This window comes from Equus asinus, chromosome 5, assembly GCF_041296235.1.
Source record: "Equus asinus isolate D_3611 breed Donkey chromosome 5, EquAss-T2T_v2, whole genome shotgun sequence".
Lineage (NCBI taxonomy): Eukaryota > Metazoa > Chordata > Mammalia > Perissodactyla > Equidae > Equus > Equus asinus.
The window spans coordinates 36,191,718-36,206,366 of NC_091794.1; the positions used below are offsets into that span (position 1 = coordinate 36,191,718).

Sequence of the window (14,649 nt, forward strand, 5' to 3'; positions counted from 1 at the left end):
AAAAGGCGACCGGGGGGCCCGCGAGAGCGCTGGAGCCCAGACGGGAGACGGAGAGCGACACACACACACTCGCGCGCGCGCGCACTCCCCAACTCTCCCTCTCGCACACGCACCGCTCGGAGCCGCGCTTGCCCCCAGGCCCGGAGCCCGCGCCCCCCGAACTCCGGCCGGCCCGAGCCCCTTCCCCACCGGCGCGCGGGGTGGGGGCGGGGCGGCGGCGAGGCCGGAGCGACAGCCAGCAGCCGGCGGCGCCTGGGCTCTCGCGGCGGCGGACCCGGGGGGCTTCGGCGCGGCTCCTCGGGGCCACGGGGAGGAGAGGGCAGGGAGGGCAGCGCGGCGGAGCCTTCGGGGCCCCGGGTAGCGGAATGGAGAGGTGGGGGCCGGGAGAGGAGCGGGGCCGCGCCAGCCCTGCAGCTTGAGTTTCAAATGAGCTCATCCTTTCAAATTGGCGCCGCTCTTTATTAAATTTGTTTTTCCGGTAATGCCACCCACAGCTATACCTGGGGTCGGATCCGGGCTCGCCCCCTCCCCCCTCCTCGTCCCAAGACCCGGGGCGCCCACCCTCCTTCCCACTGGGAACCAAGTTTGCCCAGCTCGAGCCGGGTAGGAGATCCCTGGAGGGCGCCCGAAGGCGGAGCCGCAGCGTGGAGTTCTGTGCGTGCCCCTCCTAGACCCCCGCGGGGCTGGTCGCGGCAAGGTTCTGAGTGCTTTAATTTCTGTTTTAAAGGTAAAGTGGAATTGCATGGGAAAATCATGGAAGTTGATTACTCAGTCTCTAAAAAGCTCAGGTAAATATATTTTGCTTAGTTATTTTGTGATTGGGCTTACGTATAAGTAAAAAAACACACTCAATTTTTAAAAATGTGCTTTTGTAGTTTTTTTAAAAAAGGCTTTTGTTTGTTTTGTTCGTGGAGATAACATAGTTTGGAAAGTTGCATTTTTTACTTTCATTATATAAGGTGTTTACTGTACTTAGAAAATATCTGGTGCCTTATTGGGGTGGGGGGTGGCGGACACTAGCTCTGTGAAATTCGCTGGGATCGTTTAACTTGTTTATCAGAACTGGCCTCCCACCCCCCACTCCCACCCCTACCCCCAGGACAATGGCCACAAATGCTTGTCAAGACTTCCTGTGAGATGTTAAGAGTAAATATTTACTGTGTCAGCTAAATTGCTGAACTAAACTTCGCGATTAATTAGTTTTCTTTTTTAGATAGCTTAATGTTGAATATTAAAATAATTCAGGAAGGGGTCCATATTTTGCATAGCCCTCTAAAGAAGTAGGTTGTTTGGATTGGATGGCAGTTAAAAGCCAGAGTTTTTTAGTCACTGAAACTACTGAATATTGCTTCTGAGCGTTTTGTTGTTGTTGTTGCTTTGAAGATATATTTGAGGCTGAACAAATATCACTGTGAAATCCATAGTTATATTAAAGTGCACTGTTGTTAATGAAGGAGTGAAAAGTTTTGTGGAGGTTGGGTTTCTCCACAGTGGTTGGCTTACATGAGAAATATCTGTCTATGAGGAGAGAAGGAGGGAGAACATCTTTGTTTAAAGTTTATTGTGGACTTTAAATTTGGGCCCTTTATTACTCATTCTTAGATTTTTTTTCTCCTATGTGTCCTAACTTAGTTTATATCCCGTTCACATACATTTCTGCACCATTAGTCATTAAGCAGCTGAATTGGAAACTCTTAAGTGAAGTCTTTGATTTACCACCTTTACAATTTGTGATACTCAATAGAGTAACCAGTAAGTTTTGTCAGTATTGAATAGATTTTGAAACAAACTATCTTAACTTTATAACTACTTAGATGTTTTGTTAAAGAGGTTTTTTTTTTTTTAACATTGTGTGCACATTTCTGGATATATTTTATTTTAACTAAGCAACAGGGTATCTTTTGTTTGCAAGTGATTCTGTGACATATCAGAAAACTACTTAATACATTTTTTAAAAGAAGAGGTAGAAGTTACCATTTGCAGTTTCATGTGTACTATTAAGCTAGTTCTTCTCCCTAAGAAAAGATGTAATGTGTAGCTGATTGCTATTTCAGTGAAGTATTCTAAATTTGTATACCTTCCTATAAAAAATTTTTTTCTTGAGAAATCCAAGTTGAAGCTCTCTGATATATTAAGTATTTATTGGCAGTTTAAATTACTCATCTTACAACACTTGAAGATGTGAATATATTGAACAAGGTTGAAAGAACCACCCAAAATATTTGATGGGTTATGTTTCTATAAATACCTAATTCTATTGGCTGTACAGCTATTTTGATTCCTTTTTGGGGTTATAATTAGTAAAAATCACTAGAATTTTAACTTTGGTTAGTTGGGGTCTCATTTCATGCTGCAAAGTTCATTATTTAATGTTGCAATATAAATGAAATACTAGTTTATCTAAAGTTATTAACATCTAAAACTTGCCACAAATATACTACTATTTAACTTTTTTCTTTTAAAAATACGGTGGTTATTTGCTGTTAGCTAGTGTGTCATTTAAATAATTTTGTTGTGTTTATATAAGAATTCAGAATCAAAAGCATGTCCCAGATTTTTCGTGTTCCTTAAATAAAGAGCAATATAGGAGTTACACAGTCCTATTAGTACATGGTTTCTTTGCACATGTGGGCGATATGAAATACCTAGGAGATAGATTAAAATGCGCTGGGTATGATTCACTACACTGAAGACGTCTGACATACCAAATGTATGCATAAGCTGCCGCTCTAGAGGGTTGCATCAATTCTGATTGGATGGTTTTAATCTTTTTTTTTCCTTTATTAGTTTAAAATGCAGAAATTAGTTACTTGCACTGCAGGCTAAGGGCGAGAGAGCTAATGACTGGTGTTGTGTACTGAGCTCAGACTCCTGGGATGAGGCAGCTGTACTCCTGGACAGGGCACTACCACGGTGGTGGCTTTCAAAAAGCAGGGCACTGTGACATTTGAAACCAGAGCTTTTATGTTATATGGTGACTATTTTGGTGTTCTTTTGTTGCATTTCCATGAAAATTAACAAGTTAGAAGCAAATTTGTCTGGGTCAAGTCAGTTCCATATGTGGTTTCTGCGTTAGTTGAAGTGAAAATGTGAAGAAAACAGTTCATCCTCATTGCTTGCTTACTTAAAAAATCATTCAACAATTGAGTGCTCATTTTCTTTATATTGTTCTGATTTCTTTCTGTTCTCAAGCATCAGTTTTAATATCTACATTCCAAATAGATTTTTTTAAGCTAATGATACTTTGGGAGGAGATGTTTTTATCTTAAGTTATGAAATTATTGGCATGCCATTTGCTTACCAATTGGGTCTTTTGTTAAATATCATTCTAGCATCATTTTATATGTGCTATTATAGCAGACAGACTAGACACCATTATTTTCTCAAGGTCATTCAGAAATAGAAAGTTCTTTTTTCTTTTCGCCACATGTGTTTCATTCTTATTAAATGCAAATTATTGTAATGTAAACCTTGTACAAACCATCTATTTCTCTTACTTTCTAAGTTGGTTTCAGGCTCTGTTGAATAAAAATGTTTGGATCCTTTTTCTCTATTCTTATTTTTTGGTAGTATGTATGAATCAAAGATTTCTGAAAGAGGAAAAACTGCTAAGGGCTTTAAAATTCTGTTAAAAGTGGTGGAAACTTCCTTGATAGGAATTTCATTTTTGATGTTGATGAAAGTTTAGTTTTAAAAAATATATGTATATCTATATATGATTCTACATACATGCACGCCCAAGCACACATATTGCCATAAATTGTTTTGATCTAAGACATACGCTAACCTGAATGTGCTTTGTAACTAAAGTTGAATGATTCTGTGAGAAACAAAACTTTGAAAAATGCAATTTCTGCCCACTTCTAGGAAGTAACTAAGTGGTGCTAGACATGCTTTCACTGAGATGGTGTGAATACTATGAGGTAGTGTAGGAAAAAGCTATGAATTTGTCTTTCATGAGTTAAAAATCAGTAATTGTGTTCTCTCCAATGCAAATGAATTTGGTCTCCTATAGGAATGTTAAAGAAAACAGTATCTCAATTGTATTTTGCTTGTATGTACTACATTGTGTATAGTTGAATTAAATACCAAAAAGGAAAAAAAAAAAAAAACACCCAACCTCAAGTCTTCCCTGTAACAAAGGCTTTTGCTGCATCAATTTTTAATTTTGTAGCAACAGAAAAGACTTTATTAGGTTAAAATCATATGGTAGCCTCCTATTTCAAGAATTTGTTGAATTAGAAATTAATGCCTGGATTTAATTATATAGATTTGATGTGTGGCTATAATATATGAGTATAAAATATATATCAAACTGTAAGGTTACTTACTTTGGTTTGGCTTTGAGTTGGACATTTAGTTTCCCATTTTAAAAAAGGCTAATCATTTTTTCATATGATTCTAGGTAATGCCATAGAGAATCACCCATTTTTGTGACCTTTAAGACATAAGCATTAGAATTAAAATAGAAGCAATAAAGAAAAAAATTACTTGATAATTCAGGTGATAATGTAGGTTTAAAATTCCATTTTACATTTTTAAAAGACTGGTCACTTGATGTTTTCACATTATTTAGTTAAATTTTAAAAAACACTGAAATCTACAAATCAAAATAGATTTTATATCCTGCTTGATTTTCCACTTCTCCAAATTCATACCAGTTTTAAATTGTGTTGTAGCCATTTATACAAGTATTAAATGACTAAACACCTAAACATTAATTCTAAAAGTTGATTTGGTAATATGTAATACATTTGCCAAATTGTTTTGTAAAATAATAATGTTTCCTTGTAATTATAGCTGAGTATAAGATGACCAGTAAGGGATGGTCTCAGAGTTTTGTTTTTTATTTTGTTAAGCTGAGATTATCATTTCTATAGAGAAGAAGAGAGAAAATTAGTAGTGTTTGTACAACATTTTTGATACATGATGGTCTAAAGGACAATATATTTTCTTTCAGAAGAAGAATTTTAAAGGACATTAGAAGATTTAAAACTAATTGCAAATCAAAATTAACATTTCACTATTATTTTGAGTAAATGTTTTTATTTTATGAAGGTTGCTCCAATTTTTCAACTGGGGAAGATATAAATGATGTTGAAATGTGCATAAAAGGATAATAACTTAGGCACATTTATTAAAAGTCAAAAAATGATGAAAATCAGATTTTTACAGGAACTGTTATACATATTTGATACTTTTCAGCTTTCTAAATATTTGCTGTCTACTGCTGAATCACTCTGCTAATGAAATCCTCAAAAGTAGATGAGCAATTGGTCAGAGTTGTTAGAGGATATTAGTTGAGCTAAGTGTATCATCTCTGTGATTCAGTGGGGTGTGTGTACATTGGTGTGTGTGTGTGTACGTGTGTGCTTTGTGGGGGACAGTAGTTTCAGACAGATGATATCAAGAGGCAAGGGAAAAAAACCTTTAATTGAGCAAAAATTGCTCTGGATCTCAGTTCTGGCAAGGGAAATGAAAATCACTAGGTGTCTGAACCTTGTGGCAAAGGGAATCAAGTGCAATGATATTTGCCTTGAGTGATGCATAACTTCTTGTAAGTAGTTAACCTTGTGGAAGCCCAGGCACAGGCACCTGTAATGGTTGCTTCTATGAGCATGCTGCAGGAAGGACCATCCAGGGCAAAAGCTGTCCCCCCTTTTTGCTTGAATGTCCCTTCTCACTAATAGAGTTAGCCAAGTGATTCTGTGAAGGCTTTGATCATCTAAAAGCCATTTTTTAAGTCTTAGAAAATTCGAGATTTGAATATGCATTTTCATTTTGACATCCTATACTATGGAAGGCAGTATATTATTTTGCATAACAAAAGTATGTTGCGAATCAATTTTATTAGAAGAAGCATGGTAACGAACTGGTTTCTTTGGAGGCTGTTAAAAAAGTGGAATTATAAATTTCAAAAATATATTTTAAAAAATTCTGTTTAAATACCACCAAAGTGTCTTGAGTGTTCTTTTTGGTTTTAAAGAAGAGTGGTGGGTCTTAGCTAAACCAATTTTTTAAACTAGTTTTCTAAAACTTTTAGTCAGAATTTTTAGTCAAAAGTGTAATCTCTCAAAAGTTATGGTTAACCTCTTAATTTGAAGGATGGGACAGTTCTGTTTAACAAAACACGTCCAAATAATTTTATCAGTCAAGGTTTATTCTTTTTGCAGTCAAATTCAAGTTCAAATTAGTTTGAGTAGTCACTGAAAACACTATCATTGAAGAAAACATAATAGCACATAAACTGCAAACACCTACCAGTAAAGATAACAGTCTTTCCTCCCGTTTATCACCATTAAAATATTTTTAAAAATCTTTTACTTTATAATTTGACTTCATGCTTACAAACTTGTAATTTTCATTTGGTGGCATGGACTGTATGGGTTCTATTTTGGGCAGCAAAATTGCAGAGTGCTCAGAGCATTATTTTTAAGGTTTTTCTTTTCCTGTTTTGATCATGGACTTTAGTCTGGTCTTTCCATAAAATAGTGAAGAAAAATTATTTTCTTTTACAAAAAAATTCAGATCCTGTTGTTTTGGCTTCCAAAGAGGAGGGGGAATGAATAACTGTTTCTTTAATTTGGTTTAGAGTTTGATGGCATATTGAGATGTGGAATAAGTAGACCGGAGAAAAATGGATGCTTTTGCATTAATAGCAGACAGTCAAGTCCAAAAGCTAACCCGATGTCCATCATTTAATAGACATATGTCTCCTCCCCAAGCCTCTGGTTCTCACTAAATAAGAAGCTTGCATTTTGGGGGTGTATTGCGTTTGTTTATTCCTGGGTTTCCTAGTTATTTATCTGTTCTACACTTTATTTCATAAAATGTGAAGATTTAGTTAGAATTTTCCCATTCTGTTTACTACCAAGAACATTTCATAAAATAGGTATTTTAATAAGTCCAGTAAATGAAAATTAAGAGTTCTGGTGCATGTTTTAGACTTTCTAATATTTGCCTAATCGTAAGAAATGTTGTACATAATGACCAGGAAAATATGTATGGGACCATTCCAATGAAAATGCTATTTTCAGTTTTTCTTATTATCGTATAATTAATATGTACTAGCATGTGAGAATTTGCCTTAATGGGAAGCTTGGACTTTTAATTTTTGTTTTAAATATGATCAGAAAGGTTGTTTCATGATTCCATGGGTTGATATGTAAATACTAGTAGCAGCATTATTTCAGAGAGAGAGAGATGTATTTTTATGCACCTGCATCTTATATTCATCTAGTACTAATGATGTCCCAGCTTCTTCAACACGTTATTTCATTTATTCCAAATAATAATTATGTGAAGAAGATAGGATAATTAATATTGTCCCCTTTTTTCAGATGAGGAAACTCAGTCTCAGAGACATTTAAAAATTTGCCTAAGACCATATGGCTATTAAATGGTAAAGCCAGGGCTAGAACACAGGTTTTCTGATTCTTGTTTTGGTGTACTTCACCTACATTTACTCTTTTTAATTAAAGAAGTCAACTAAAAGTATTATGAGGTTCAAAGGAGGACATTCAAGAGTGATAGAAATATGTGAAAATAGATTTGTTTAGGAATGAGCCTTTGCAGTGATCTTATTCTCACTTCAATTTGCATGATCTGTTCTTTGTTACAATTTTTAGAAAAAAAAAATTAGAAATAAACAAAGGTAATTTTAAAATTATGAGCAGCATTACCTCCTCCTTTCACCATGCTTCCTGTAGACAGAAGTGGCAGGTATGCCTAACTAAGCAGGTTGGATTTTGTTGTCTTGTTATATTGCTTTTTTCAGTAGTTTCATTCCTTGTGTTGTGAAATAGGACATTGCCAAGAAAGACGTTTCTTTAAACATCTGAGCTGCACAGATTACACACGTAGCCCTGGTCAATGATGTGCCCTGTGGTAAATGAACGTCTAGTACAAGGAATCACTTGGGTGGGTTCTTCACAGGTTTCAGCCAACCCATTGCTGGAGGCCAGGACCGTGTTTTGGTTTAAGTGTTTCCCTGGTAGCTGCCAGGTCTTTCCCCAGATTTGTTGTTTCTCTCTGCTTCACTTTCTGTACAGAATATGGCCTCTGGCCTCTCCTGTGGGGATGGAATGAGTATTAATAGGATAGCATCCATAAAGTTCTCAGAGTTCTTCGTTAATGACATAATCACTCAAAAACATATACTAAATAACTAAGCACGTGAAGCAGTCTAAGTCCCCTTAATTGTAAACTTGTCCTGCATTTGTTCTCTCATTTACTTTAACTTTTGTATACCATCGGATTTATGGTGGTGGTGGGAGAGAGGAAAGAATTATCAAGAAAAAAAAGGTGAAAGAAGGTTATTTCCAACTTCCCACGCATTTCATTTCTTTAACTTAGTACAGTCCAGAGTGGAGTATTGCATGTTCTGTGGAATTCTAACTTGGAAGATGGGGAAAAAGAGGGAAGATAGCTAATACCAAGTAGCTGGTGTGCTAGGCACTGGACTAGGCCTCCTACATATGTGATTTTACCCTTAAAACAGTCAGGAGGGGCCTGTGTTTCATTCCTTTCTCAGATAGGGCTGTAGAGCTTCAGACTCCAGAACAACTCCTTTCACCTGATCAAACCTGCTTCAAAGAAGCAGTGGCCTTGTTATTACTCTTGCTTTCTGTCTAATTTGAATACAGTAGCAGCACCCTAACAATAAGGTAGGAAGTTGTGATCCTGTGTACATAGGTTATAGAGTAACTTTGTATATTTTTCCTAACTCAGAATGAGAGATATAATTTAAATGTATGCAACAGATATGTTGAGGAGAAGAGACTAAAGTTTAGTATATTTTTAATTTAGTGTAATTGAAAAACAGCTAAAAGTGTTAGTCATAACTTGAAGAAACTTTCTTGAAGTAGTCCAAGAGTAGAGGCATTTTTAATTATATAAAGATAAACAGATGTTTTTAAAAATCATTGTGGTTGAAAGTTAAGTGTAAAAAACGTATATGATGTAGTGTTGGGGGAGGGTCTGTATTCATGCCTTTGGCCCAGATATTTTTTTAAATCCTGAAAAAAATTCAGGCTTTTTTGTTTAGGACCTAAAATGTTGCACAGAGTTTGGCATCCTTTCATTTTTATCTGTATGTAAAAAAAATGTCTATGGTTTAGAGAAGGAAAATATGGGATTCTTGCAAATTACTTCTTATAAAATGATTTATTTTATTAACAGAAAGTTTTAAACCTTTTTGACACATGAAAATGTCAGTGAAAACACAGGGAGTAGAAAGATTCGTATGTTCTTTTTGACACAATGCTTAAGAATACTAGACGTTCGTGACTTTTTTTTAGTAAATAAGGCTTAAGATACAATTATATTACCAGTGAAATGAGACATACAAGAGTTTCGATTCCAGATAGAGAGGTGATGCTTTTTTGATGAGAACATAATTTTATGAAATTTATTATGACTTTAAAAAAAATGACTTTTCTCAGTCAAGAACCTCTAATAGAGCTTAGAATATTATCAGAAAAGACATTTTTATTACCATGTTATATATTCTCTTTATTCTTTCTCTTCAAAAAAAAAAGTGAAAAATATGTAATCAAATGGTGATTCTGTGGACAGGTTACCCTCAAACCAATTCTTGAAACAGGATATTTAAAAAAAGATCGTATGAGGACAGGCTACATTGTTTTTGTATTACATGGAGACCTGTTACTTTAGTCACCCATGATCTTTGTGATTTTAACAATGCATATTTGGAAAAATGGATATTTTCTCTATCCTCATGTGGATAAGGTTTTGGAGTAAAGTGTTTGTGCATCTTAATTTGAGAGAGTTGGAAGTAGATAATGAAACAGTTTAACACTGAAAAAAAGTGCAGTTTAGCCTTTTCAATTATTAAGAAAGAAAGAAAAGATGAAGGGAGGAAAGGAGGCGGGAGGGAGGGAAGGAAGGAGAGAGGAAAGGATATAGGCAGCCATAGAAACATAGGTGACTGAACTATGTCATGTAGCTTGTACATTCTCTCTTTCTAATTCCAGAGCACATGGGAAAGGCTGGTACTCACTGACAGTATGTAGAAGACAGTAAGTGACTCCGCTGGTGACAGCACGACTGGGAGTCTCACACTACTTGTTCTTTTCTTTGACATTTAAAAACTCTAGGAGTATGTGGCTGGGCTGCCCCACAGAAGGTTTTGAATTTCTTTCTATGAGGCTCTGCACTGGCCACTTCCCCTCTCTCTCTTACTTTCCTTCCCCTTTGCATTTCCGTGGGGATGGCTAAGGAGGGCTGGAAGGTGCCTGGTGTGCAGGCCTGCCTCCAGCCCAGTGCCCCTTCGTTGGCTGAGTTGGGGAAAGACAGGGAGACGTGTGTGCGCTTGCTCGATGTGTTGGAATGTATGGGTTCTGTGGCATACACTTACTCAGAATGTGCAACAGACACACGCTCCTCAATGGTTATGGGGGTCACACGTCATAGGCTTTCGTGAGTGGTTGAAAATTTGGGAAGGAATTTCCCAGTGCTGAAAGTTTAGGTTACTTTTTTTCCCCCTGAAGTGCAATTGTATTTATTCTTTATAAAGGGAAAAAAATCTATTTTTTTAAAGCCATTTTTAGAAAAAATCTGTGGATGCATAAATAATCTGGCCTTTCTCCTGGATCCAGCTGTACTCTTCTTCCCTTTCTCTTCAAACTGATATTGATGTCTTCAAATCATGGACACTGAATTTGTAAACTAAGCTTTTCAGAACTCCCTGAGTTGTGTTGCTGGTAAAGATGATGAAATCAAGGATCTTTGGAAACCAAGTTTTAAGCTCAGATATTTTAAAACATAGGATTTAGTCTCCCTTTTAAGGAATAAAGGACAAAATATTAGTTGGTTAATATTGTTTAAATTTTTTAATTGCTTAATATTTTTATTTTTTTATTTTTTCATTTTATATATTTTTTTTCTTCACAAAAACTTTGAGATGACAAAAGTGCTGATGGCTCAATTATTTGAAATGAAGACAGGGATTTAGGTTTATGAAGCAGATAAATTAAAAGGAGATTTTGTTTTAAGTCTTATAAAAGACTGGGAACAGGTGGTTGATTCCAATATAATTTTTTATACATGTTAAGAGGTTTGCTGGGGAAGAGTTAGCTTTTTGGTTCATTGATTTTTGTGTTAATGGTTTGCTATACGTGCCTATTTTCATAATGGTTTCAAAACAATAGTTTTGATATTGAAAATGACTTGTGGCTTTAGCTCACTTATAAGGATTATGGTCAAGGTGTTAATACCTGCTTTAAAAATTTCTAGACCAAAGTCTTATACTTTATTCCCCATGGCAGTGCTTTTAACAGTGTGTTCCACAGAGCCTTACGATTCTGAGGAGATGCCAGGTTTATGGGAAGAAGGGGTGGACATATCTACATGGGGGATCCTGGCTTCTTACCTCTCTCTCAATCAGAAGACAGCTGCATTCATTGCTGTTTCATATATTGAAGTTCCATCTAGAGTACAGTTTAGAAAAGGGGTTTGCTGCTTTAAAAAACAGTTTGAAAGTATCAGTCCTCTAGTATGTAATTCTGGGCCTTGAGTCCATTCTTTGATCAGGCATTCTAGCAGATCCAAAGTTCTTCTTGAGGAAAGTTTAGCTCTTGTCTTTGTTACTTCTGAATCTACTTCCTGTGGAATGGCCTTCCGTCTCCTGTCACTTTCGCTTTAGTAACAAATGTTTGCTTTGCCAACTGCATGCCAACTACTAAATCTATGGATTTTTCTACAATCAACAGCACAGAATGTTTGCCCTTCAGGAACTTTCCAGGGAGCTCCTTGACCAATGATTGCACTCTAGCTCTTGGCAGAGCCATTAGAGTCAACTGACTTTGAAGAGTGATGGGTCTGGTGACGTGGAACCCCGCTTCTTCATTGAGAGCAAGTTTTTGCTTCAGGCGGTCCAGGCAGGTTGGCCTTCCTACCCCTTCTTCTAGCAGAGCATCCCTACTTTTAGTTGTTGTATATGTTGGGGTTCCGTGAACACAGGGGTGATCTTCAAAATATTTACAACTGGTTAGAATGGATGCCCAACAAATGAGAAAGGACGTGACCAACTGGTTAGAATGGATGCCCAACAAATGAGAAAGGACGTGAGCCATTATTCTCTAACACACATGTCCTCAGTATCCGTCCTGCATACATGATTCTTGTTCCAAAACAGGATATTACTTCAAAACATATATATTATTCTCTCAATGATTTCTTAACCTATGGCCGAGGACTCTTGGAGGGACTTTGGCTTCTGTATTGTTTCCAAGAGCCTTCTGGGTGGTTCTGATGCCCAGAGAGAGAGGCTCCCCTCTCAGCTCTGCTCCACACCCCTGTGCTCCATCATGCCAGCTTCCTGTGGGTTGGTTTTCAAAGACTGATGATTTTATATCATACACCCAAGTTTTTGTAGTAAGACTGTTATAAGAGACCACCATATATTTGCAGGGGTCCACACTCAGATGCCTGCAGATGACATAAATGGTGGCAAGGGGGGATTCTGTGGAGTCCAGGAGGGGTAGCTATTAGTCTGCTCCAGCCAACTGCTGCCATGTGGAAATGTAGAGCCAGTATTCCCAAATCTGATTTTTCAAGAGAAGCCAGAAGTCAGAGTTCTTCTGTTAAATGTTGTTAACAATGCAAAAATCTTTGTAGATGCGGTGAGGATCAAGGAAGATAGCCATGGGTTGAATGCGGCCGGTGGGTAGCCACTTTGCAGTCTGCCACGTGAAAATCTGCATCTTCTATAAAATATTGTTGAAGACATTCTCCAACATGTTTGATATGTCTCACCCTTTAAGGCTTATCTATAAGTAAGAAGGAAAAGTCCTTCTTTTGATAAACTGGATAAACTGGTAGGTCTCTTATCTAAAGACAATAGCTGTTTAGAAGCTCAAAATTAAAATTAGATCTCAGTTGCAACAACAATCTTTAGTTTCGTGGAATAATTGTTTTCTCCATTATAAAGTACCCCATAGTTTTAACTTTATGTAATGATCTTACTTTCTCTTTTATTAAACCATCTAAAATCCTTTTGTAAATATAGAACATACATATGCCGAATATATGACAATCTGATAAGTTTGTGTATATAGTATTTCATGATACATGTTCATGAGAAAAAAAATAAGCCTGTATTCTCGTATAATTGGAGAAACGTGTTTCCACATCAATCTGAATTACACCCTCTCCAATTAAACACTGGGCCAACTATAGATAATGTTTTAAACCATTTCCTAAGAAAATATGATTCTCATATGTCCAGCAAACATCTTTTTCAATAAAGAACTTGAGTTCTGCCTGTAAATCAACATCCGATATAAGGCAGGTAGTTATAAAAGCATAGAGTGTACTCGGTAGGAAAATTCAGTGGTGAAAAATTGTGCTTTTAAATATGTTTGAAAAGTGTTTTGGTTACTATCGCACTTTCTTGTGTTTAAGTTGAGGAAATTGAAGGCCATATGGATTCTGCTTCTGGGCCCTGGGTGCAGTAAATACTCATTAAGGCCAAACTAAATGAAAACTGCCAGTTGCCTAAGGGACCTTTTTTTAAAAAAAAAAAAACAAAAAACAAAACAACAAAACTATTCTGACAGTTGGAATTAGCATTTTAAAAATGTATCTTTGTTCTGTAACTTACGTGCATAATGAAATAGTTCATTGGTAATCCCTATAATGGTGAGGTAAAGCACTTGTCTTGGAGAATGGAAGTTATCAAGTCATGTATGGTAAGGCATAATAGAGTGGCATACAGGAGTCTGGGAATTCAGGATTTCATTTGGCTTCCCTCATTTGTGATGGATCTAAATGGTCATCAGTTCTACAAAAATAGCCAACTCTGTTTTTTGGACTGGTCTTTTGAACTTTAAAAATTTGAAGTTCCATGAGATCTGGGTTTTGTCTTACTTTTTATTTCCACTGTTGCATCTTGAATGCCTTAAATAGTGGAAATAGCTGCTTGTTAAATATTTTTGAATGAATTAGTTAAAACTAAATTTAAAATTAAAGTTAAATTTAAAAAGCCGTAATAAGATATCGTTAATGATTTACTTTTATTTCTTTCCCTCTTTTCCTCTTTTCCTCCTCCTTTATTTTCAAGTGGGGTGGGGGAAATAGCAGTTCACAGATTTTGCTCTTTTGTGAGCGAGTTTTTCAAGCTTTCAACCGAATCTTTGGCCTAAGTGGAGTAAAACCATCACGGGCATTTTAGGTATGAAGGCTCTTTAAAACATGAGGTGAGCTGCAAAGAACAGTTGCACAGGGCTGCAAAACAAGTACTGGAAAGCAGAGATTCAGGTTTGGTGGCACCAGAATAGTTTTGCAAATCAGTTTTTTTTTTAAAAAAAAAAATAAAGCAAGGATAGGTTAATTTTAGTATTATTAGATTCAGTATGGTTGCATGAAAATACAATTTTTCCTGTAGATATTTCTCTCTGTAACCCAAATTGCATTAAGAATCTACTGGGAATCATAGAAGAAAAACCTACTTGAAAAAACAAAAACAGCTATCCTCTTATTGCAAGATAGTAGGTGGATATAAGAATCAAACTTAAAGTGTGTTTTTATATAGTAAATCAAATATGATCAGTTTAAACAGCATCAAAAGTTATTGTGAAAAAAACAAGTGTAAAAATGACAGGAATTACGAATGGATAAGATAATTCA

General features: G+C 36.4%; 1 protein-coding gene across 2 annotated transcripts in view; it reads left to right on the forward strand.

Moving 5' to 3' along the window:
* The window catches only part of IGF2BP2 (insulin like growth factor 2 mRNA binding protein 2), a 147,848-nt gene that overhangs the window by 1,114 nt on the left and 132,085 nt on the right, over window positions 1-14,649 (forward strand). For both annotated transcript variants that reach the window (XM_044771240.2, XM_044771241.2), the window contains exon 2: window positions 728-788. In XM_044771240.2, coding sequence (XP_044627175.1) covers window positions 728-788 — 61 coding nt within the window. The remainder of the gene's footprint in view (window positions 1-727; window positions 789-14,649) is intronic.